Source organism: Haliotis rufescens, unplaced genomic scaffold, assembly GCF_023055435.1.
Source record: "Haliotis rufescens isolate VD_foot unplaced genomic scaffold, xgHalRufe1.0.p SCAF_7, whole genome shotgun sequence".
Taxonomy (NCBI): domain Eukaryota; kingdom Metazoa; phylum Mollusca; class Gastropoda; order Lepetellida; family Haliotidae; genus Haliotis; species Haliotis rufescens.
Genome location: NW_025964361.1, coordinates 52,263,367 through 52,290,700, shown reverse-complemented (window position 1 = coordinate 52,290,700; position 27,334 = coordinate 52,263,367). Strand labels below are relative to the sequence as shown.

Genomic DNA, 27,334 nt, shown 5'->3' with positions numbered 1-27,334 from the left:
CCATGTACATTCTATGGAACGCGAAGAAGAACAAAATAGAATTCGTATATATACAGCTGTAACCACTCCATCTTATGGGATGCTGGGATGGGATACAAGGGATTAAGTCTCTCCCCATGCCATGCCTACAAAGAAGAGAGAAATGCAATCTCAGTGATGAAATATATTTTGTGTTTGAATGTCTCAATTTGCCATATATTAGAATTCAAATGCTACCCGCTTACTACTGTTAACATCCTACGACTGTTCGATTTTCATATTTAAAGTCATGTGAGTTCAAGCCCATACTAGTTAAACTGGAAAACTATAAAAAGGTATGCGTACGCTCCATTAGAAGGAAGTAATTACTCATGTCCACATTTCTCTGTATCACTGATGTGAATCATGAAAATAGATCGCTGCGTCGTCGTTACGCTTGGAGTAGTCCAATGGAGAGAAAGTCGTCGGTGCACGGGGCCATGACTAGCGTTAAGTAAGCCGTATATTTATGATATTTCGTACTCCATGTACATGGAGGCTCCATATACATGGATGTTGGTAATGTGTTTGGAATAATTTGGAAATTGTCAAAGTGAGTGAGTGTGGTTTTACGCCGCTTTTAGCAATATTCCAGCAATATCACGGCGGGGGACACCAGAAATGGGCTTCACACATTGTACCCATGTCGGGAATCGAACCCGGATGTTCGGCGTGACGAACGAACGCTTTAACCACTAGACTACCCGACCGCCCCCTGGAAACTATAAAACCAATTCAATTACCTTTGTAATGTAATTAAATATGATGATTTTTTCAAAATCTGACCGGTACCGCCTCCGTGGTCTAGTGGTAGAGCGGAAGGTCCGTGGTTCAAACACCGGTCGCATCACACCAAAAGGCGTTTAAAGATGGGACTTGTAAGTTGTAAAGGGTAAGCATGTCCTGCCCTGTCGGTAGCACCAGACACTCACACAGGCGGTTAAAAAAGTAAGTGATTTTTCTAACCGATACAACACCAACTATGATATACGGTTCGTAAATATTGTTTTTTTAAATGTACAGGAATGGAACACGTCCATCTAAAACTCTGCAGATACGTGTCAAATTACTGTCAATTCAAAGTCTTCTTTAGCCGCCTTTTACGGCGAACAGGGTAGATATTCATTATCATTACATACTGGTTTAAAGTTTTAAGTACCAATAATTGTACTTTACAGACTGTGTTTCAGTGTCAAGTACAGATTTAAAATGCAAATAATGTAACTTGTACAAACAACATTAAAGATATTTTCTTGAAATATGGGTTTGGCACTGTGGATTATATTTAAACAAAGCCTGAAAGATAATTATTTTCAAAGATACATAAATAAAAAATGACAGTGGACGATACAATAATGAACCAAGGGAACTGATAAACTATGATTATTGTCTAAATGTTAGAAATAGTCATTTAATATAAGACGCGTATCATTTTGTACTTGTATGTCCAATGTATGTTACTTATCGTAAATTGTACATTAAGATTATTGGCTTAGATGTAATTATTATAATTAATATTGTTTTTTTTAAAGTAAATGTAAAAAAAACGTTGGTTAATTTGTGTAATTACCTACTTGATTGTACAAATACAAATACCTTTGGTATGGTTTACTCTAATATTAAAAGGGGGCACGGGTGGCCCAGTCGTCTAAGGCGCCGCGATTCGCTGTGCAGAGTTGCGTCCCTTGGGCACGCCAGAAACCTATGGTTGTGGGTTCGAATCCCGGTTCGCCCCAATTATGTTTCTAGGTTTGTCAGCACCATATTCGTGCTCGTGGGTTTCACCGAAGTGGTAAACGTCTGAGACCTGCATCACTTCGGGCTTTCCTCCCACATTAAGCTGACACGCCGCGATATAACTGGAATACTGTTAAAAGCGGCGTTAAACCCAACTCACTCACTCTAATATTAAAAAATGATATGGACCCGGATATCTGAAGATGAGGTAAAATGGGGTTTAATGTCGCGTTCAAGATGTGTGTGTTCTTGTACAGATATTGTCAGTTCGATAGTGCTAGCCCACTAAGATTCAATGCGGCAGTTTAACATGAATAGCCCACCCAGACACAGTATACTGACTCCGAGCCGACCAGTCCTTGTTTTAGCCTTTTAGTGTCGAGCGCCAGACAGGACTACAACAAATACCATCTTTTAACGTCTTTCGTTGTGTCGCGACCGGGGATCGAACCCCGGACCGTCCGCTCTGCGGGCGGACGCTGTACAACTAGACCACGGAGGTGGTCGGATATCTGAAAACCCTGTAATATTGTCATGGGGCACCATAAATGGTCCAACAATATATAAAACGTCAACGACAGATAACAACCAGTCTCGATTACTCGACTAAACAGACCCCATGGAGCGTAAAAGGCAAAATAGCGGTGGAAATTATATGAATGGATCACTGATAATCAATGATGACACCAGGTGTTCGCAAGTCAAACAAAATACTATTCTATTGTTATTTTATTGCACGTAGAACATTAGGACGTCATCAAGGCGTTAAAACTAGTAATAATATGTAATCACAATCACTGACTGTTTCTATAAGCTGTTCTGTGTAATCGTGAACTGGTGCATCGTTCAGTGCAAGTTCAGTTATGCCATTTATACAGGCACGTTAATTAGACTAACTACCGTTTGATTACAGCGTTCCATCATCACACAGGCATGTCCGACTTGGAATGCGAGGCTAGAGGATCAACGAGGCTGAAAACCTTGTATCGTGAGTGAGTGAGTTGGGTTTAACGCCGCTTTTAACAGTTATATCACGGCGTGTCTGCTCAATGAGGGAGGAAAGCCCGAAGTGATGCAGGTCTCAGACGTTAACCTTTTCGGTGAAACCCAAGAGCACGGGTATGGTGCTGACAAACCTAGAAACATAACGGGGCGAACCTGGATTCGAACCCACAATCATAGGCTTCTGGCGTGCCCAAGGGACGCAACTCTGCACAGCGAATCGCGGCGCTTTAGACGACTGGGCCACCCGTGCCCCACCCCACGACATGTACTCTTTGGTGAAACCCACGAGCACGGATATTGTGTTGACAAACCTTAAAACCGGGATTCGAACCCATAATCTGGCTTTTATAACGTGCCCAAGCGAGGTAACTGTCGGTAGGACAGGACTTGCTAACCTTTTTCGCGAACACCTGGTGTCATGACTGATCTTCAGTGATCCATTCATATAATGTTCACCTGTATTTGCCTGTCACGCCCCATGGAATTTGTATCGGCGAATAATAGAGACTGGTTAATCTCTGGTGCTTTATATTTAATAGCTTTTCTAGCAGAGATTGTCAGATAAGCTGCAAATATCATGATAATATATTCATCTGTTCATACATCGCCCATGCCCAAATATATTAAACAATTCAAATATCGTTTAAACGTTGAAGGATATATTTGACTAATTTAAGTTAAGTTAAGGGGTATAGCAATTCAAGATTTAAATTCCCCCAGCCTACATTCATGCAATAACATTTTTAATACACGGGGAATACTAATGAAGACTAAGCAAGTCTAGTCGTCACGCGTGCAGTAATTTACACTCGACCCACATACCCCCGTGAGACAGAAGGACATATGTGGTCATTGAGCACTGTCCTAGCCTAACCATTGGAATAATATCACTTTTCACCGCCCTATTAGTTTCACGGTGATTTCGACGACAGGGTGACCTTAGTGAGGTATGCGTTTTACCTGACAAGTTGCTTTGAAGAGGAAGTTATGCAGACAGCGTGCGGGTGAAAACCGTATGCTTGACTACTGACAAGGAGACCACAGCCAGGAGTGCAGAATGAGTCAAGGTAACATTTGTCTTACACTGATACACGGGGTGGGAGAGGGGGGTGAGGGATGGGGGGGGGGGGGGGGGGGGGGGGGTGCGCCCCTACCTTTTTGCGGACACCTTACATGTTAACTGCACCCTCGGTGAGGTCACTTTGTGACCTAGGTATTATATGTACCCCCTTTTTCAAAATTATGGATAGGCCTATGGGGTGGGGGAATAGGGGCGGGGATGGGGGTGGAGTGGGGAGTGACCGGTCACATGTACCGCCATAACGATATAACAACGTTTACATACTTTAACTCAAGATCGTATTCACAACCAACGATATTAACTTCGAGCCCCCTCCTCACCCAGGCAACTGAAGCATGAATAAGTACCGAAAACAAGTTCGAAAATGTATGTGAAATGAGTATAAAGAATATTAAAGTTAAGAAATTATTTTTTTCATCATGATATATCTCTGATAAATTCCCTTAAATGATAACCTGAACATGTCATTGATCCGTTTTAGATTTCACAGTGTCTTGGCATATATTGAAAGCAGCCTATTCGTGATGAACATATGGGTTAAAGGAGCGTCTATTAGCGAACAGTACATGATTTTAGTGATCACATTCCCAGCGTGTCACTGCTATGCTAACGCGTGTACCCTAAGCCGACATACCAGTATGTTTATCATATCTCCTGATCGCCGAGTCTTTGTTTACTAAGTCAAGATGATCTCGGGTTGTAAAGGGGATGCAAAGGTTGACGTTCACCACTCAGGGTGACAGGAGAGTGATTTGTACCGACAGATTGACGCCTGAACGGGCGTACACATAACATCACAGGCATACGAAATATTAAAAAGTTATGTGTGCGTTGACGGGTAGATAGTTAGTGTGGTATAATCATACACTAGGGGATAGGTAGTGATTTAGTAGTTAGTCGACGCAAATATTCAAGCAGGGATGCACATGAATAGCTTCACACTCGCACGCACGCACACACACACACACACACACACACACACACACACACACACATGTTGTCTGCATCTTTGGACGTATGTATTTATATAGGACTCTTGAAAATCACATTCGTGAGACCGGTTGACTAAATTATACAGCTTTGTATTCTCTCTCTCTCTCACTCTCTCTCTCTCTCTCTCTCTCTCTCTCTCTCTCTCTGCCTGATAGTATGCCTATATTTATATATAAGGATGTATGTTAAGAAGAGATGTTTCCAATGTGTACTACTTAATGACAAAATTAACATTCAGTCAAGTGTTACCACAGTGTCTTTATTCTTGTCAGGATATACTGGATATAAGTGATTTCAAAACTTTACACGCTATTCCTGCACGAGGCAAATGGTGCATCTCGAGTCATGGATCTATGACGTCACATGTGATGAGCATCGGTTGTAACAACATACCAGTATGTCCGTTTGTTCGAATGTTCAGGCATATATGAGTAATTCTTCATATTATAACCAACATGTATGGTATTCGCGTTTCTTCTTTTTCGGTGAGTATATATATATGAGTAGATGGAGGATGTTTTTTTTTTTGTATTTTTGTTATATCAAGTACGAAAGCTATTTTTACTACTAGTTGGTAATTAGGTATGTAAGTATGTCGTTACAATGTAGGTTGGCTTTGGATTTAGCGCTGCTCCCAGTATAACGACCAATTAATTGTACGAGTGAGGGGCGCGGAGGCTGGGGTGTTAATTAACCCTTGGTACCAGGAAACTTTGGAAGTAGGACGGTAGGCATCGGCTCGGGTATAGACAGGGTATGCAGTCAGGTAATATGATTCACAGGTACAGATGGTAGGTAGCTTTATATGAGAACGTTGAGCTGGTGGTCGATATTTGCCACTCAACACCAGGTAGATAGGCAGGTTGCTTCACGCGTAGATAGTATACAGACAGATAGACACATGGCGAGCTTCAGGCATGGACACAGATTCAGGCACACACGCACATGAATAGTTTCAGACACAGACACATATACAGGCGGTTAAGCGCATGAAATATGCAGGTAAGCGAGCACATAAATAGCTTCAGGCATAGACAAATATACAGGCAGGCGAGCACGTGAATAGCTTCAGGCATAGAACAATATACAGGCAAGCACATAAATAGCTTCAGGCATAGACAAATATACAGGCAGGCGAGCACGTGAATAGCTTCAGGCATAGAACAATATACAGGCAAGCACATAAATAGCTTCAGGCACAGACAAATATACAGGCAGGCGAGCACGTGAATAGCTTCAGGCATAGAACAATATACAGGCAAGCACATAAATAGCTTCAGGCATAGACAAATATACAGGCAGGCGAGACCATCCATCGTTTCAGGCATAGACAAATACTAGTATACAGTCCGGCAAGCACATATATAGCATCCGGCATGGACAGACATAAAGATATGCAAGCAAATGAAAATTTCCAGGCATAAGCAAATACATGTATGCAGGCAGGCAATCACATAAATAGCTTCAGGCATATCTCATATACAGGTAGGCAAACACATGAATATCTTCAGGGACAGACACATATGAAGATAGGCAAACACATGAATAGTTTCAGGCATAGAAAAAATAAACAGATATGCAAGCACACGAATAGCTTCGCGCATAGACAAATATGCAGGTAGGCAAGCACATGAATTGCTTCGCGCATAGACACATATGCAGGAAGGCAAGCACATGAATGGCTTCGCGCATAGGCACATATGCAGGAAGGCAAGCACATACATAGTTTCAGGCATAGACAAATATACATGCAGGTAAGCACATGTATAGCCTCGGGCATAGACAGACAGAGGGGTAGGTAAGTACATGTACAGACAGGTAGATGAGTACATTATCCAGATAGAGAAACGCTAGATCACCGCACTCACTTTCAGCTCATTCTGACATTTAACATACTGAGGTCTCGAAGAGCTAATAAAAGAAATGTTAACATTTAAAGAGAACTTTCGACTTGATAAAAAAAGAAAAGTTTAAAGTTGAAGTGTCTCCCCCCTGGCGAGCCTCAGTTTACAGCTTGACATTGCCTCCTTAAACAGACACACGGATAAGTTTCAGGTATCTGGACCATGACAATGTCACTTAGTGAGTGGGGGACATATTCCATTACCCTGTGTCACAGTGACAGGCCTGTACAGCAGTAGTACAATAGAGATAAGACGGGACAGCTATATTATTCTCATTTGTAGGGTTAAATATATCAGGCCCGACCATTTGATTTCGGGGCCCCCGCAAATGCTGGAAGAAAATATAAGTTGTCCTCTCCCCTCTCCCAAAATATATTAAGGAATTAAATTTTTAAATTCTGTCCCAAAGAATGGTTTGACTTTACTATTTAGAAAAAAATAATACGCTCAATTATTGATAGGAATAATCACATGTCTTTCCATGTAAATATACACGTTATTATGATTATCAGTTTTTTGTATCATGGATATGAACTCATCCCTACCTAATGTGAAGTAGTATATGTTTTGAAGCCCCGACTGAACAAATCACATATTAAGTATCAGATTTTTAAACGGTTGACAAACTTCAATTGTCGCGTGACGTGTGACGCGTGCGAATATGCAGATATTTAACTCAAAGGACAATGTCGTTTTTGCATGACAGTTATTGAAACTGTTACTTTTTTTTACTTGATGGGGGAAGTACAGTCGCCCTGCTGTTTAACGATATAATATGTAACAAAATCGATAGCATAAAACTTTGGACTTTATATGTCTTTGAGGAAACGATTAGTAACTGTATATTTGACGAAATACAAATAAGATTATGGTAATGTTGACAATGCTGTGTTTAGCTAAAGGTTTAAATGCAGACATATTATTCATATTATCCACATAGTAGAGTGACGCTGTGTGGTTTAGGATATTTGTTGGTGTGGATGGAAGCATATGTATTAAACACGACTAAATATATTTTCCATTGACTCTAAATGATTTGATCATGCTATCCAAGGGAGACAACCTGCATGGTGAGTTGTGAAGACAATTAGTGTAAGAAGGCAAACATTGTCAGGCCTTTGACCACCGTGGCTAACAGGAGTCAGTCAGTGAGTTTGGTTTAACGCCGCTTTTAACATTATTCCAGTTATATCACGGCGTGTCAGCTTAATGTGGGAAGAAAGCCCGAAGTGATGCAGGTCTCAGACGTTTACCACTTCGGTGAAACCCACGAGCACGGGTATGGTGCTGACAAACCTAGAAACATAATCGGGGCGATCCGGGATTCGAACCCACAATCATAGGTTTCTGGCGTGCCCAAGGTACGCAACTCTGCACAGCGAATCGCGGCGCCTTAGACGACTGGGCCACCCGTGCCCCTCGGCTAACAGGAAGGTTCGCGATTATGGATGTCATTATGATGATGATGATGATTATTGTGCCGATGATGATGGTGACGATTACAACGACGGCGAAACGATGATGGGGATGATGATAATGGTGGTTATGATGATGAAGATGATAATGTAGATGGTGATGATGATGATGATGATGATGATGATGATGATGATGATGATACTCTTAATATAACTCTTTAGTATTCGTTATTTCAGACGGATCAGAAGGCTCAGACATTTCTGACCTGGAAGTGACCAATACGGTGGAAGCAGAGGTGAGGGAGCTGTATCTTGTTGACCACATTGTGCATCATGAGCTGGTCAGTCAAATGAGTCGAGATTCTCTTCGGAATGTAAACCAAAATTTATGATCCTAATACAACTCTTAGTGTTTCAACCAATACGCAAGAGCAACGAAATGATGTGTAAAATCATGTTTTGCTACGATTCCCTTATCGTTCTAGGAGTCGAGCGTCTTAAGAACTGGAAATGGCATATTTCATAAGTAAAAGCAGCAAAATCATTTCCGTAATCATAACAATCTCCACAAGACTGTATGGCGAAAGGGATGACTTCACCTTTCCAATAGTCAACTTTCCCTTGTTGTCGAGCAATACTTCAGCAGCTCCAGCCTTTGGTGTCTACATTTCACGACATCTTGTTGCTATGCAAAGATAATGTCGCTTTTATTTAGCCAACATCAAACATGGGTGTGTACTTTTTTGCCGGTCAGTTTATGAAAACAAGAAAGCGTGGAGCTTAACATTTTTCCAGTGTCAAAAACCCACCCCTGAGAATTTTAATTCGGTTATAATTATTGGATAATAGTTTCTATTTCTGCGAAGGTCTTGGAGCCCGAGGGAAGTTCCTACTGGGTGGGCCGTCCACTGACGTACTTCCTGTTCCCGGCGCTCACGTGGGATGAGCTGGAGCGCTTCCTTCACCGTCACGGAGCCTCCCAGGCCTGTGTGGACAAGGCAATCGTGGATCTGGAGAGGTATCAAATCAAGATGCTGAGCTGTGAGGATCTCACTGAGTCGACAACCAACTGATAGCTCGACACAGAGGTTGTGTGATTTTACAGAAAACATTTCATCGTTGTTGATAATCAAGACTCCGCGTGACGTCAGGAGATCGGACCCTGTGTGAGGAGCTAGCGGAATAGCTGTAGTGTGCGCTCATAGATCACGTCACGACAAAATATGTAACTACTTATGTGTAGTCACTAATTTAATTATGAAACATTGTTTCACTATTTACATTATTTTGTAATCAGATGACGGAGGCTTGTGGTGAACAGTCTAACAGTTCCAATAAGACTATGCATGGTCTATATACGACTCATTTAGCATAATGCATACATCAAGTGAGTGAGTATTGTTTAACGCCGCTTTTGGCAACGTTCCAACCGTGTCACGGCTTTGGACGGTAGAGCAACCAGTGCCCCCGCGGAGCTTTAAGGAAAGTCGTAACTGTCATAGAAGTGGATACCGAAGTATATGGCTCTAGTTGCGCGATTCGCTCCCATAGGCGTACAAGGATCCTGTGTTCGAATTTCAGATTCGACTTCATGATGGTTTTCCAGCGCCACACTTTTGCTTGTGGGTTTCACAAGAGTGTGGGACACGAGTGGCCTAGTCGTCTAAGGAGCCGCAGTTCGCGATGCAGAGTTGCGTCCCTTGGGCACGCCAGAAACCGATAATGGTGGGTTCGAATCCCGATTCGCCCCGATTATGGTTCTAGGTGTTCGTGGGTTTCACCAAATTGGTAAATGTCCGAGACATGCATCACTTCGGGCTTTCCTCCCACATTAAGCTGACACGCCGTGACATAACTGGAATACTGTTAAAAGCAGCGTTAAACCAAACTCACTCACTCACTCTCAAAAGTTTTAAATATTAAAGATATATGTCCACAGAGAAGGGCGAACACGATTTACGTATTATTACCTTTATTGACAGATTATTTGATGACACGAAAGGGGAAACAAGTATCAAATGATTAACACATAATATTAAAGAAAACAATACTAGTAAGTTCAAAAATAAAAATAAAAATTTCAAGCAATACCACGACTGATGACACAGCAACACTATTATCTTCTGTGAAGAAAGATATCAACGTCGTATTATTATATCCAGATACCTGCACAGTGTGTCACATCAAAGAGGTAACATAAACACACGACGCATACTCTCTAGGCCAGACGTTTCTAAGACTTGGTTTACGGATCCGCCGATTTCCAAAAAATGAAAAGCAGTGGTTTTTGTATTCCGCCGACCAGAAATAAGTAAAAAGAAAACTCATTTACTGGCATTATAAATATAAATATATTATTTTAAAAACAATAATTAATATACTTAACACTTGTTGATAATTCATCTTAAAACTTAAAAACAATTGATTATGACGAATCGCGACAGGTCCGGGTCAATAACGGAAGGAAAACTAAACTTGTTTCTTTCCGGATTTCCCCCGCCTCCATTTTTTCATACCTACTTCACATTTTGAGGAAATAAACAATATAGTAACTGATATTCGAACTTATTTCTATTTTTGGATCTATCTCGAATCCCTTATTGAACAATATTTTAATACCGAGCATATTTCACATTGATGAAATTGATAACGTATATCTTTTAAAAACCCAGCATACTCAAATTGCAACAACGCTTCGATTTATCAACAAGATAATACAGCTATTGTGTTTGAAAATATGTTGACTTGATCTATCGTGGAAAAGGCCTGAAAGAGGGTCACGGACTGTCGCAACAAGATTTTTAGTCAATGTATCGTGATATGTCCAGTGTATACTGGAGTATATATGGAAATATAACAATGAGAATTTAGACGTTTTATATTTAAAACTGGTCACACACCAACACGTACACATCATGTTAGAAGTGCATAAATAAAGAACTGATCTTTAATCCCCATTAAATCCACTCATCATCATCCTGGTAGAACTGGGCGTTGTTGTGGTGGTTGTGGTTGTCGACGTTGTTACGGTGGTCGTAGTTGCTGCTATGTCGTTTTGAACGCTGTTGAGGAACTTCTTGGAGAAGAAGGCCGCAAAGGTTGCTTTTTCGTCAGCGGAACATTGAGATGCCAAGTTGTTGAAAGTAAAAAATAATCTGAAAATAAGAGTATATGAAGACATTTATAAAACCTGGTTGGAGAATCCACCGACTTAAAATGTGAAAAATATAAAATGACTTATAAAACTTATGATACTATTCTGGTCGCTCGCCCCATATGGATTCCGGGACAGAAAAGGCACACAATGGTTGGCGTATGAGCCGAGTAAAATGAGGATCGTGTGGTAAGAATGTCTGGCATGTCTGTTTGTGTTCATACTATCCGCCACTGATTTATTAATAGGTCCACCGCGATATAGCCACAATATTGTTGACTGCGGCGTAATACAACTTTCACTCTCCCCCAATAGTTCCACAGATAATACCATTAAATCAAAATTCATTCTTAACAGTTATGTTATAGTGTTTTGTGTCAACTCTTTTTCTATTGATAGCAATACTATGACTTAAATGAATTACGCTCAGCAGTGACCCGTGAAGACCCGGGGTAGAATAGGTCTTTAGGAACCCATGCTTGCCGTAAAAGGCGACTATGCTTGTCGTAAGAGGCGACTAACGGGATCGGGTGGTCAGGCTCGCTGACGTGGTTGATGCATCTCATTGTATCCCACTTTCGTGAATCGATGCTCATGATGTCAATCACTTGATTGTCTGGTCCAGACCCGATTATTTACAGACCGCCGTCATAAAGCTGGAATATTGCTGAATGCGGCGTTAAACAACAAACAAACATACTTTAAACAGTATGAAAAAAGATACAAAACAGATTGTTACAGTTACACTACAACCCAAAACTATGTTTAATGTTGTGTTCTGCAGAAAACATTCTGTTGATAAGTTGCAAATAATTCACGTACAATCCGCAGTAGTTCTGAGTTGTCCAGGGGCAGCTACGCAAACTAATTACAAAAATTCTGCGTTAATTCTGCAGAAATATAAAACATTTCCGTGGAATTTCTGTGGAGACTCCGCTGGAATTTGTACGGAAAAACCATTAAAAAAGTTTGAGTTCTATTTATTAACTATTTTAAATATTACAGGCATTTATCATTTTGCACCCTTGTCAGTACTTACTTGTATTTGATGTCTAAATTGGGTCCTCCAAGACCAAAAATGTGGAAGAGCGCAATGCAGTTTGTTTCTGTGCTGACTAGTTTGCAGAACTCTCCTTTCTGCCATAAACATCCGGGCACTTTTGTCAACGTCTCCAGCGCCGAGGTATCTACGTCTTTGCAGTCACGTGATCCCTCCAGGGGAAGAAGTTTCTTGATTTGACAACGCCGGACATTTTCTATGTAAGTGACACCCTTTAAAAAGAATATAGTTTTGTACATTTAGACAAATAATGAAGAACGGAAAAAAACCTCAGGGGCAAAAGAAAGAAAACCGAATTTGTTTTTTTATGTCATTGAAAATTGAAAGAACTGTCGTTAAATTTGATTATGTCAATTTAACCATGAATCATTCCTGCAAAAGTTTGTAAATCGTAATCTGTGACTTGGTAATTTAGTGTAAAAATTAATTAGTTTATTGAAGACTGGGGCGAGGTGAAATGGGATTTAACGTCCAAGATTATTGCACTTATATAGCGACGTGCACACAGAGCAGACCAGTCGTTGTTTGAGCCGCTAAATGCGGAGCGCCAGACAGGGTTACAAAAAGTACCAACGTCATTTGGTATGGTATGATCGAACCCCGGACCGTCCACTCTCCGGGCGAACGCTCTACCACTAGACCACGGAGGCGGTCCACTGGGGGTGAGGAAGGAATATGCAACCACATGACCCCTTCCATGTTTGAAATTTGTACCGAAAAAGCACATTTATTGATCTTCATAGATGAGATGTCTAAAAGCCCAAAGCCGTTCCATATTCAAAAGAAATGTCTGCCAAAAGCAGAGTCGATTGTACGATTCCGACTTTATCATGAACATTTATTTACGAATCAATATCGCATAGTGATGATACCCGGTGTTCGCGAAAAGGTGAACGTATTCTGCCCCACCGGTGTCACCCGTCTAAACACATGCAAAGGCAAGCCAATTGTTCACCTGAAAAAATGGTACAAGGCAAAAAAGGGAATTACATGGGACATAACCCTTGTCATTGAGGGTCAAATTTGGTAATGCCATCCACATGTCTATCAAAAAACGTTTTGAAAGCCTTACTGAGGCGTTGAGTGTTGTAACTTTTTACATAGATCTAAATATGAAACAGATGAGACAGTCTCACTCGCCTCCTTTATTTCTAGTTCAGGTGGGTATAGCAGTGTAAGGGAATTGCCTATTTGATGGTTTATGAACGATATCAGATCAACGACATACCTGAAGCTTAAGTAAAATTCTTGGGCAAATTACCAAGATACCCATCAGCAGTTGTGTCTTCTACGAAATGGTTATTTTAATCTTTTTTTTAATAAAAATTATTTTTAAAAAAAAATCATGCGAAGTATTCTTTGAGTGCTGACTAAGCGCCACTGCAGATAATATTTTGGATGTAATATCGCCAACTTAAGATATTTCAATTCAAATTCAAACATATGAGAAAATCACCTGAGACGTATAGTTTCTTTTGCTCCTCAGTATAAGTCATTCAGTGAAACCTCGTGTATCCGTTACCCACTTTCGAGAGGATCACTGTTTAATATGCAAACGGCATTAGTCTATTTTAGCAATTACTATTCATCAATCCGGAAATCTGTTAAACCGGAATTGACTTGGCGCGGCCGTCCGGAGTGTATTGTATTGTGGAAAGGATCCGGCTTAGAATAGGCCTTCAGAAGCCCATGCAAGAGGCGACTAACGGGATCGGGTGGTCAGGCACGCTCACAATTAGGTGGATCGGTGCTCATGATATCAATCACTGGATTATTTGGCGCAGATTTGATTGTTTACAGACCTCAGTCATATAACTGGAATATTGCTGAATTCGGCTTTAAAAAGAAAAGAAATGAGCAGATGAAGGTTAGAGCGAAGTTGTGACTTAAAATAGAATGTAATCATTCTGGTTTTACTCACGTTGAAATATGGGATACCATAGAGTCAGGGTTGACATCATCACAACAACCATTGCTTACCATAGAATCAAACTCCGCCTGTTTATCCTCCGAATTGATGCAGTACTGATGAACCTGTGTTGCTATGCGACAGTCGGATGTTGCAGCAGTGAGGCATGATGGGAAGAAGTCACAGGATGCGTTAACGCTGAACGCGTCACATCCTGTCAGCGCTGAAACATACAGCGAGACAAGCGTCAGTACGTCGTCGACAGCGAGTGAGGGAATAATATTTTGCGCCGCTTTTAGAATTTTCAAGCAATATCATGGCGAGGGATATCAATTCCACACGCGTGTGTTCCTTTAGCTGGATTGAGTGAGTGAGTATGGTTTTACGCCGCTTTGAGCGATGTTCCATCCATATCACGGCGGGGTACACCAGAATTGGGCTTCACTCATAGTACCAATGGCGGGGATCGAACCCGGGTCTTCGGCGTGACGAGCGAACGCTTTGTTCGGCCGGCCCCTTATAACTGGAGGGGAACGGGTGGTCCAGTCAGCTTGATGGGGGAGGAAAGCCTGAAGTGATGCATGTCTACCTCTTTTGTGAAACCTACGAGCACGAGTATGATGCTGACAAACCAGCAAACATAATCGGTGCGAACCGGGATTCAAACCCATAATCATATCTGCCTGACGTGCCCAAGGGACGCAACTATGCACAGCGAATTGTGGCGCCTTAGACGAGTGGGCCACCCGTGCCCCCGAGGGTACATGAACTGACACAGACGGGAGGGTACATTGACTGACCAACCTGGAGCTGGAGATGTCTTGGGGAGAAGAGTGTCCACTATCCACTGGGCACCTGAACCACACACCTGCTGCACCAACAGAACCATGTAGGCTGCAATTCTGTGGAAGGAAAACATGCACAAACGATCAGTATCATTTCATTGTTATAATACAGATCATACCCAAAGGAGCATGAAATACTTGTATCTCCCGTCAATATCCGATTGTGTGCAAGGCAAGAAATATTGTAGGGTTTTCAACGAGCACTACCGCCATTTTTAGTCTAAGTCAATGTCCAATGCTATGGAAAATCGAATAATATTATTTTCAAAAGCCCCAATCAAAAAGCACCAGTTTACCACTAGACCTATCTGTGTGCCAAGTTTGTTTAAGATATCTCTCATGGTTTTGGAGTTTTTGCTCCGGAAACGAAAAATGGCGGACTGACGGAAGGAAGGAAGGACAGACGGAAGGACGGACGGACGGACGGACGGACGGAGAGCACCTATTTCTATATTCCCCTTCCACTTCGTGGCGGGGAATACTAAACAAAATTGAGTACATCAAGAGTCTCTTGACATCCTAACTCAGGTTTCCCTAACGAACAGATCGGGCATCCGCTACAGGGTGTCAATGAACATTTGGACCAACGATTGCCGAAACCAGTGAATTCAGAGAACGTGTATGAAGTGTTAACCCACCTGTAAAAAAATTAGGTCTACATAACAATAAACGCTGGTGTACAATGGGGCAGAGACTGTACGAATGACATCCTACATTTGTTTGCTTGTTGATAAAGCCGCACTCAGGAATATTCCAGCTATATGACGGCGGTCTCTAAATAATGGAGTCTAGACCAGATAATCCAGTGGCTGACATCATGAACATTGATCCATGCATTTGGGATACGATGACATTCATGAACCAAGTAAGCGAGCCTTACTACCCAATCCCGTTAGTTGCCTGTTACGACCAGCATAGTCGCCTTTTCCGACAAGAATGGGTTGTTGGAGACCTATTCTACCCCGCATCTTCACTGGTCTCCTGCATTTCTGCTTGACAGATGTTTTTGTCGATGATGTTGTCGAATCGCAAGTTGTTACCTTATTACAAATTTAAGAAATGAAACAATGTGTTATACCTTTTCTGTACCTCTCCAGCACCGTCTGAAGAAAACATGTTGCGAATAGCCTGGGCGTTGTCACGGTTACCAAGGACCGTACACACCGCGCCGCTTTGTAACAGACAGTCGGATGATCTTCCGTTGGGTTGAATGATTGCCATAAATATCTGAGGGTTGAGTGTGTCGCATGGAATAAAGTCTCCTAGTTGTAGCTGGTTCTTCATCAAACATTTCCTCACGTTTTCAATGTAGGTAAGACCCTGCAGGTAGATAAGGCATGGGTGACAGTCAACATGCGTATATTGTGTTGCAGTCATATATACATCGTTGCAGTGAACTATATGTACATTGTTGCAGCCATGTATATGTACGATATGTACATTTTAGCTAATGCAACCACACCTTGACTCAAGCAGTCTAAAGGTAAGTGGTAAAGTACGGAAGAGTAATGGTGCCACTTTCGTAGAAATATAATATTTTTAAACCGAGATTTCTCGTTATTTCTATTACTTCTTTGTTGTTTTTTAATTTTGAGTTTTTTTCTCGTTACTTCCATCATATTTTCGTAATTTTAACTGTTATCTCGACATTTCGAGTTCTTTCTCATCACTTTGATTATTTTCTCGTAATTTCGATTATTTTCTAATTATTTCAAGTTTATTTCAAAAGCTCGAAATTTCTAAAAAAACATTTTGTCTCGTTATTTCAATAATATTCTCGAAAAAAAGGAAGAAAATCAAAATTACGAAAATATAATCGAAGTAACGGGAAAAAAGAAATTTCGAAACAATTTAGTTTGTGAGAATACGACAACAGGATGAACAAAATACCTTCGCATCCAGCTGATCCTGTTTACTTTCGGTTTGCTCACAGAATCCTTTTGATTCATCACGAGCGTAACACGTGTTGACGCCCACACTGACACACTGGGTGTAGAACTCACAGTCCCCACTCTCGGCCAGCCGCTCACATTCCCTGAGGGCTCGAACTGATAAAATACAAACAAGTTCTCAATGTCCAGTGTTTACAACGTACCCGTTTTATTGACATTTACTGTGTGGAACCACGGACATTGATAGGTTTTCTAATGATAGGAGTGAAGTTTCACACCCCAAGGATTACTGAACTATTTGACCCGTGAAGTTCCGGATTAGAATAGGTCTTCAGCAACCCATGCTTGTAAAAGGCGACTATGCTTGCCGTAAAACGCGACTATGCTTGTCGTAAGAGACGATGAACGGGATCGGGTGGTCAGGTTCGCTGACTTGGTTAATGCATGTGATCGTATCCAAATCGCGTGGATCGATGCTCATGATGTCAATGGTTTGTCTGGTCCAGACACGATTATTTACAGACCGCCGTCATATGGTTGGAATATTGCTGAGTGCGGCGTTAAACAACAAACAATCAAACTGAACTATTTCGGGAATCCGGGTCGGAATAGATACCCCGTACCCACTTGATAGTCGGCTGAAATAGAACTGATTGTTACCGCGTGTTATTGCTTGAGCGTACATCGATTTAGTGGATCTACCAATGTTTTGTCTGGTGACATAGCTCTTGTGAGTCTTGAATATGGTTTTACGCCGCTTTCAGCAACATTCCAACAATATGACGTCGTCGGACACCAGAAATTGGCTTCACACATTGTACCCGTGTAGGGAATTGAACCTGGGTCTTTGGCGTGACAAGCGAACACATTAACAACCAGGCTTCTCGGTCGCCCCTCATATAGCTGTAATATACCTGACTACATCTTAAACCAACACTCAATCACTGACTAATTTAACTGAAAGATGTCATCACATTTGATTTCATGGGTAGCTGTTAGGGGAGATCATTTTAGTTTTTTGTTCCATGGATGAGCTCTAAAACGACAATGTTCTGTTATATTGACTATGTTCTGGTAGATTAGATTTTGGTATTTTGAAAAAGTACAAGAACTTGTGTATTGTTTATGCACGATACACTCTTCATCTTACTCATTCACTTTCATAACCTGTGTTTCAGTGTTGGACAGGGTTAAGCCATACACCCTCTCAGGTCACCATGCGGCTACTCGCGGCCGCCAGCGTTTCTACCATGACCATTCTAGATCGTTCATCTTTCATCGATACACCAATGTTTTTCACGCCTACATGTATGAACACAATAATTAAAGGATAATCTCGCATGGTGGTGCTGCTCTAACTGTAACGTCCAGGAGAATTGATGTTTCCCTTTTTCATTGATCTTTCATGTAAATATCAGGGCTAGAGTCGCTGAAACACTTGGTAATAATTACACTTCATCTACTATATATCAGTACAATTACTTTTCTCTTGCTCTTTTCGTTTTGAAAAGATAATACTAGACAATTTATATTTTGAGGGTTAGGTTATTCATGCCTTATTGTCGGTATTTATCATCAAACTAAACCAACTTAACCCCGTCCCCCAAATTGGCTTCCCAGAAGTGGACGATACATTTCTGAATGATCGTGATGATGATAATGATGATGATGATGATGATGATGGTATTAAAGAAGTGCTCTACCTGTATCGTCGACCTGGGTCAGGACCTCAGTAGCATCCTCAGGGAATATGTTGTCGAACTTCTCCTTAGCGCCTTCATTACATCCTTCGACCAAGGCATCAAACCGGGAAATGAATCTGAAAAATATAGAATCAACTCTAGAGTATGCTGTATACGCTGAAGACGTTAGAGAGAGAGAGAGAGAGAGAGAGAGAGAGAGAGAGAGAGAGAGAGAGAGAGAGAGAGAGAGAGAGAGAGAGAGGGCACACCAGAAATGGGCTTCACACATTATATCCATGTGGGGAATCGAACCCGTGACAAGCCAATGCTTTAACCACTAGGCTACCACACCGCCCCCGGTATATAAGAATGTTTATACAGTTCAGTTGTTGTCACGAGATTCCTTTAGAATACTGTACTGAATAGTTTTTATCAATACCATCCTACTCTGAACTCAGCTTCACCACTGTAACTATTCGGAGATCGAAGGAGACTAAATTCTGATATTTTTTTGAAAATCGATATAATATCTTTGCATCTCAAATAGTGTTTCAGTATATGTTGATCAACATTTGAAGATCGGTTCTTTCGAACGCTCTTTGGTTGACAAGTTTTGCAAAAGAATACCCGAATGTCGGTACTCACTGTTGTTGAAAGGGCCCGGATTGAAGAGAGGCAAAGAGGTCAAACAGCGCTTGGACATTGGATATCGTGTTGACCACTGCACAGAGCGATACGTTTTGGTACAGACAGTCCGACTTAATGCCAGAGGGTGCAAACACCTGTTCCAAGTCACCAAGTTGGTTGCCTTTACAGGAAGTGACGTTGTCGAATGTTAGTAAGTTCTTCTGAAGGCACACTCTGACGTCCTGAAGGTACTTCCGGCCCTATAATTAGACGATGCCAGTCATCATGACCTATATACACTTCGAAAAAAAGCTCAGCACCAGTCTTTCATTCACTCATATATTCTGAACTTTACAGTGGGGGGGGGGGGGGGGGGGGGTGTTGGGTTTGGTTGGGGGTTGGGGTGTGGGTGTGTGTGTGTGTGTGGGGGGGGGGGGGGGGGGGGGGGGGCAGGTGTCTAAGGTGCTGGAATTCGCTGTGCAAAGCGGCTTCCCTTGGGCACACCAGAAACCTATGATCGTGGGTTCGAATACCAGTTTGCCCCGATTGTGTCTAGCTATCTCACCATATCCGTGCTCGTAGGTTTCACCAAAGTGGTATACGTCTAAGACCTGCATCCCCTTCCTTGCATATGAAGCTGTCACGCCGCGATAAAACTGGAATATGGTTCAAAGCGGTGTTAAATCTCACTCACTCACTCCGTAACGTTTTTACATGTGATGATGCTTGGCATAAGTAAAACATCTTAATATGTCCTGACACAGAAGTAGCACCTGGCACCGGGCACCGTATCCGTCATATACCATAAATAACAACCATTCACACACTGAAGTACAGAACAGAGAATATTATTCAACTCTATTTGATTTTGAACACATGTCCTATGTTTAAAAGAATTGTACTCAGATTTATTGTTTTTCTCCATAAAATTAATGCTTTTTATAATTACTAAAATACATGTACATATGTGCATCGCTTGTGGGAATTCCGGGTTAGAATAAGTCCCCAGCAACCTAAGAGGCCACCGGGTGATCAAGTTAGGTGACTTTGTTGATTGTCATCGTACCCCTTGGGCGTGGATCGTCGCTTATAACATCAATCACTTGATGGTCTGATGAAGACAGGATTATTTACAGAAAGTCGTCAAACAGCTGGAGTATTGCTGAGCGTGACGCTGAAAACAAACAAACAAATCTAAAGGGCCTGCTTACCAGGGAGTCAAATTGTTCTTCAGCTGCCGTTGCTTGTTGACAGAAGTCTCCAGTGTCCTCGCGTAGTGCGCATGCAGCCTCATCCGGTTTTACGCAAGCAGGGTAAAAGTCGCACGAGGTGCGTTTGCTGAGTACTTCACAATCTCTTCCTGAAACCAGTGAAACTACAATAAAGAAACTTTAACCAAACGAATCCTAAACTGTCGGGTACAGTCGATTGCCAAAGTATCGGTCAGATTTACGTCCAGGCGATATGACATCTTATGGTGGTACGTGGTTCTGAGTGCATCGCACAGGTCACTAATCAGGTGTAGCTCAGCAACGTTGGTTGCGGAGAGTAGTTGGATGGGTGTGTTTGGCAAGTTTGAGAGTTTCTCGGTCTTTGGTCATAGTGCATTATAAAAAAGCCCTTGGTTATAGTCACAATCGGTTAAAGAAAGGTAAACATCAACAAAGTAGGGCTCATTACAGATAGAGGTGGGTTTAAGGTAACATATGGAACCCGGGGAACGCTATTTACGCAGGAAACTATATTAAAAGTGACCAGGGGATATACCTACACTATATCCTTGTGGCCATTAAATACAAGACTTCAACCACAGTCTGTCCTGATGAAGCAGGGCTTTGCAGACTATGTGAGAAATCAATTTGTTACTCATTCATTAAACTATTATTATGTTATACATTTTTACCTGCAAACAAGACAGAAGTAGTTCCAAAATACAACAGTAATGACAGAGAAATGATAGCATGAAATCAATATACGTCGTTAGGTAAAGTCACTCGTTGTAACCCATGCCCCATTAGTTGCCCGTTAAATATGGTCATCGAGTCCTACATAACGACTGGAAGACCCGAACAAACACGTGACCTGACATCACGATGGATTTCCATTTCTACACACGTCAGCAGTACGACATCTTGATGAACGGATTTCGCAAAAGAAACTTTTTTTGATAACACATTGTAGTTGTGCTTTTACTATAAAAAAACGTCTATTATCTGCCGCAACAGATTCCAGTGAGGCGTAAAAGGCAAATAACTCTCTTGACGCGGGAAGATGAGTATATTTTAGAAGCATAATAAATGTTAGAAAGATTTATCGCTATAAGTTTGCACCATTTTCATATCATCATTCGTATCTTCTCATTAAGTCAGATAGTGGAGATATGTGTTGATTACCTCTGTACAATGACAGAGCTCACCTCGTAACTCGATGCTTGTAGATGTCTCCTTGGTTGCTGATGTTGCTGTTGTCGGTGAAGTCGTAGTGTCAGGGGTTGATGTTGCATCAGGTCCAGGCCTCAGTATGTCCAGAAACTCCCTGGGGAAAGTGTTCTCGATGTTTTCTTTGGATCTTTCGTTACAACCTTGCGACAAGGACTGGAATCGAGCGATGAATCTTAAAAAGGAAAAGGAATGAATAAAAGTACCTGTGTGGATAGCGAGCATGAAGCATGCATGTTATCACAGAACTGATAGCTTCATTTAAATATCCTTCTCACGTGTGAGAAGAGAGAGAGAAAGAGAGAGGGCACAGAGAGAGAGAGAGCGAGTGTGAGAGAGAAACTTAACGTTAATAAAGGTATTAACACATACTGTCGTGTGAAGACTCCCGACTCGAGGTTGGAGAATATATCAAGAAGAGTGATGACATTTGTCGAGGAGCTGAGAACGGCACATAAACTGACGTTCTGGTAAATGCAGTCGGACTTGATATCAGATTGCGCGAAAACACGTCCCAGATCCGTTGAATCACAAGATGTGGCGTCACTAAGACCCAGAAGGTTCTTCTGAATACACGTTCTCACATCTCTGAGGTACCTTTTGCCCTGAAACAGCCATGTGTATTTGTAACAAGTGCGCTATATAGTGGTAACAGACCAGAGGTGAGGTGAGGTGAGATGGGGTAAAATGTCGCGTCCAAAATTATTGCACTCATATAGCGGCGTGCATGCACCTCTGTGTTTGTGCGTGCGTGCGTGCGTACGTGCGTGAAGTAGCCTATACTTTTCCGGACTAATGCCTATTTTATAGTGCCAGCCCACTGATATACCATGCCGCAGTTGAACATAAATGCCCCACTCAGACACAATATATTGACTCCGAGCCGACCAGTCCTTGTTTTAGCCCCTTAATGCCAAGCGCCAGGCAGGGTAACAACAAGTACCATCTTTTAACGTATTTCGGTATGACGCGTCCCGACCTTCCACTCGGACGCTCTACCATCACGCTCAGATCACGGAGGCGGTCGCTAAAAGACCAAAGACCTTAATAAGGACGGATGTAGAACTCGAAGCCACGAGCAGCGTCCTAACAGGACTAAGAGACGAAACTTTGCATAGCGAATTGCCAAAGATGACGGGCCAATCTGAACTCCCGGATCTCGCAGAGGACAGCATTCATACGTACATTTTAGGGGTCTTCCATTTGAAATCATTGGGGTAGCCTGGTATTCTTCTAAAAATATATGTTCCCTAAAATACTGGAAACAATAATTTGTGCTTAGGGTTAACATAAAGTTAACCAGCCTAATAAAGAAATGTGTCGATGTCTAAATCCATTTCACTTCGGAGCTCTTTTTTCCGAGGGAAGAAAAATGTTTGTCTCAAACAATATCACAGAAGTACTCAACCACACCCAACACGCCCAAACCCATCCATCCTTAACGAATATGTAATACATTACAGGTCGGTTCTATAGTGTGATACATTACAGGTCTTCCAATAGTGTTATGCATTACAAGTCTTCCCATAGTGTTATACGTCACAGGTCTTCCCGTAGTGTTATACATAAAGGTTGGTCCTTTAGTGTTATGCATTACAGGTCTTTCCATTGTGTTATACATTACAGGTCTTCCCATAAAGTTATGCATTAAATGTCTTCCCGTAGCGTTATGCATTAAAGGTCTTCCCATAGCGTTATGCATTACAAGTCTTCCCATAGTGTTATACGTCACAGGTCTTCCCGTAGTGTTATACATACAGGTTGGTCCTATTGTGTTATGCATTAAAGGTTGGTCCTATAGTGTTATACATTACAGATCGGTTCTACATTATATCCATGTATGATGCTCAATTAATTTGCTCCGCATTTGAAAATATTTCAGCAATCACACAGCTGAAAACACTAATAATAAGCTCTATGCATTGCGCCCACGTTGGTATTCTAACCGGGCGTTGAGCGAACGCGTTAACGACTCGGCTTGACCACCATGCAATACATGTTAACAAACAAACAAACAGTCCCTTCTCACCAGGTTGTCCAGTTCCCGCTCACCAGCCCCGGTCGTCTGGCAGAAGTCTTCGGCTGCATCTCTAAGGCTGCATGACGTCACACCCTTCTTCACGCATGCGCTGTAGAAGTCACATGACGATCTTTTGGCCAGAACAGCGCAATTCGTTTTTACATCTAAAATGAATTAGCGATTACTTTAGATACAACCACAGATTGTTAAGTGTTTTCCCGAAATGCCTGCTGACAACATCCGCGATATTAATACTATCGGAAATATTATGCTGTCAATTTCGGAAGATTCTTCCAAAAATTAAACTAAAAAATACAAACTGTCGCGAATCGTCGAATTTGGTAACGAAATACAGTAAACTACGGTTATAACAAACTCACAGGGACCACTGATATTAGTTCGATATAACCGTAGTTCGTTATAAGCATATACACAGCACATATACAGCAAATGGCCGGGACAAAAAAGTTCGTTATATCTGCTGTTCGTAATAAGCGTGTTCGTTATAAACGTATAAGCCATTCAACTAACATGAATTTCATTGTTTTTGTGTTCGCGTTCTAATATTAATAGGTGAGGTGAAATGGCATTTAACGTCGCTTTCAAGATGCTTGCACTTGTATAGCGACGTGCACGTGTGTTTGTGTGTGCGTGTGTGTCGACTGTACTAGTCCGGCTTATGCCGCAGTTGAATATGAATACCCCACTCAGATACAGTATTCTGACTCCGAGCAGACCTGTCTTTGATTTATCTTCAAATGCCTATAGCTAGCTAGCGCCAGACAGGGTAACAACAAGTACCATCTTTTAATGTCTTTTGGTATGACGCGGCCGGAGGTCTAACCTCCGACCTTCCACTCTCCGGGCAGACGCTCTATCCGCTAGACCACGGAGGTGGTATGTAATATTAATAGTGAATGAGTGATCATGAGTTTGGTTTAACGCCGCTTTTAACATTATTCCAGTTATATCACGGCGTGTAAGCTTAAAGTGGGAGGTAAGCCCGAAGTGATGCAGGTCTCAGACGTTTACCACTTCGGTGAAACCCATGAGCACGGGTATGGTGCTGACAAACCTAGAAACATTATCGGGGTAAACCGGGATTCGAACCCACAATCATAGGTTTCAGGCCTGCCCAAGGGACGCAACTCTGCACAGCGAATCGCGGCGCCTTAGACGACTGGGCCACCCGTTCCCCCTATAATATTAATAACAACTTTAACATTTATATTTGGACCACGACAGAAATGTGCCCCTCAATGGATTTTCATACATTAAAAATGACTGCATCATTAGCATGTGATTATGAATCACTATCAAATAATGATGACACCAGGTGTTCGCGAAACGGTGGGCGTGTCCTGCCCCACCGGTCGCACACGTTACATGCGCTGTGTTTTCATTTTCGTGTAGACTACCGACCCCAATCTCATACACATTTCATTCTTCATTTCAAATTTCATCATTAACGTTAGTTTTGTATATTTTGATTTGAATGTTTTGATTTCTATGTATATGCACTATTTATTTCCCTCTTCCCAGCATAGATAATAGGTAAAAACTGTAGATATAAATATAACGTGTCAACGCCAGAGAATAACCAGATTCGATATCCTTGAAACAGATTCCATTTGGCGCAAAAACAAAAATAACAGTGAACATTATATGAATGGATCACTGAAATTTAGTGAAGACACCAGGTGTTCGCGAAAAGAGAAAGAAGGTCATCATCTACCGTTAGCTCCCACCACTCACACAATTTATATAAAACGTAAATGTTTGTTTGTTGCCTGACGCCGTACGGCAATACTCCTGTCATGCAGGTACTTACGTAAGTGTATAATCTGCAAAAAAAGGTGAGGTGAGGTGAAATGGTGTTTAACGTCGCGTTTATTGCACTTATATAGCGACGTGCATGCACGTGTGTGTGTGTGTTTGTGTGTCTGCTTGTACTAGTCCGAACTGATGCCGATTTATAGTGCTAGCACACTGAGATACCATGCCGCAGTTTAACATGACTACCCCACTCAGACACAGTATACTGACTCCGAGCCGACCAGTCCTTGTTTTAGCCCCTTAATGCCGAGCGCCAGACAGGGTAACAACAAGTACCATCTTTTAACGTCTTTTGGTATGACGCGGTCGGGGATCGAATCCCAGACCTTCCGCTCTCCGGGCGGACGCTCTACCACTAGACCACGGAGGCGGTCCTGCAAAAGAACATAGACCGGATAAAGATTGTTATACTTACTTCCAGTTTTATTACCGCCCCGTCTTCGCCATTTGTTTCTTGATGTTACAGGCTGTCTGGTGGACAATACCGAATTTACAATCAAGCAAAATACGACCACCCCGATGACAATCTTCATTTTACCCTTAAATTGCTATCTTTTGAGGAAGACACAAGCATGACCAAAATATTTATACTTTTAAAATATTCATTCAAAAAACGTTCCGAAATTCTCATTGGTCCACGGTACGAGGATTGGTAGTTTAAGGAAACGAATCGGTTTAAAGATTTTGACAGCGCGAGTTTGCAATGTTAATGAGTTAAATCATTACGTGAATTCTATACTCTGCAGTATTTAACCTTAAAGTAAAACCAAACACAAGAGGATTCTCACATCGCTAGTGACGCTCACAATGTTTGTTCACAGTAGACAGGCTTACCTGTCTAAACGCTCGGGTAACTGACTGTGTATTTTGTCGGCTGATGTTGGTCTAATCCAAATAGAGGGGTGGTTTTATCCACTGACTAAACGTTGATGGGAGACTACATCAACAATTGTCACATGTTCCTGTGGAATAGCCAATGCCTCTTCAATATTTATGAAATGTGGTGTTTTTAATGTTCACACATGTATTATTAAAAGGAACACGAAATGTTGACACCATTAAAAATAAACTATTTAATTGCTTGAATTAATGTTTTGCCCATTGCTTGGATGTTAGATATACAATGAACCACTTGAAAATCATACCTTTAATTCACAACGGCATCCTGAAAATAAAACATAGACTAAAAGCATTTACCAATTTTAAAAATATAACATTTTCTCAAAGAGAACATTCGCTACGAAAGTATCTGAATACAGTAAACTACGGTTATAATTAACGAACACGCTTATAACGAACTAACGGATATAACGAACTAACTTTTTAGTCCCGACTATATGCTGTAGTTATGCTGTATATATGCTTATAACGAATTACGGTTATAACGAATTAGTAGTCCCTTTGAGTTCGTTATAACCGTAGTTTACTGTATATATGTAACCTATAATGGTGACTTAGCATCATGTGCTGCCTATGTTACGTGTGTTATCAAAGGGACAATGAAAACCTATTACAAATAGAAGAGTCAAAACCTCTTCGACATGTACAAGGAATCTCTGCTGAAGCAAAGTCCGTTGAACAATTCCGAATATATCATAAATCACTATCGAAAAGTGATGATACCAGGTGTTCGCGAAAAGGTGGATGTGTCCTGCAATGGCGCCCGTCACAAACACATGCAGAAGCAGGGCAGTTGTTCACCTGGAAAAAAACACGGG

At 41.6% G+C, this 27,334-nt stretch overlaps 1 protein-coding gene across 1 annotated transcript; it reads right to left on the bottom strand.

Annotated features, from left to right (window-relative positions):
- Positions 1 to 10,453: 10,453 nt before the first annotated feature.
- Positions 10,454 to 26,161, bottom strand: LOC124133644. The gene is made up of 13 exons (XM_046498104.2): positions 26,032 to 26,161; positions 23,790 to 23,944; positions 22,133 to 22,365; positions 21,739 to 21,935; positions 20,534 to 20,682; positions 19,341 to 19,582; positions 18,717 to 18,832; positions 17,012 to 17,169; positions 16,200 to 16,441; positions 15,081 to 15,178; positions 14,348 to 14,499; positions 12,347 to 12,579; positions 10,454 to 11,308 (listed from the first exon to the last, which is right to left on the bottom strand). The coding sequence occupies exons 1-13, from the start codon at positions 26,147 to 26,149 to the stop codon at positions 11,101 to 11,103; spliced, it is 2,301 nt and encodes a 766-aa protein (XP_046354060.2). The 5' UTR covers positions 26,150 to 26,161; the 3' UTR covers positions 10,454 to 11,100.
- Between the last annotated feature and the right edge of the window lie 1,173 nt (positions 26,162 to 27,334).

Coding starts and splice junctions, on each gene's coding strand:
- LOC124133644 (XM_046498104.2), bottom strand. CDS start 26,149: ATGAAGATTGTCATCGGGGTGGTCGTATTTTGCTTGATTGTAAATTCG. Junction 23,945..26,031: donor GGGCGGTAATAAAACTGGAA/GTAAGTATAACA, acceptor AATTCATTTTAG/ATGTAAAAACGAATTGCGCT. Junction 22,366..23,789: donor AGCGGGAACTGGACAACCTG/GTGAGAAGGGAC, acceptor TGGCTGTTTCAG/GGCAAAAGGTACCTCAGAGA.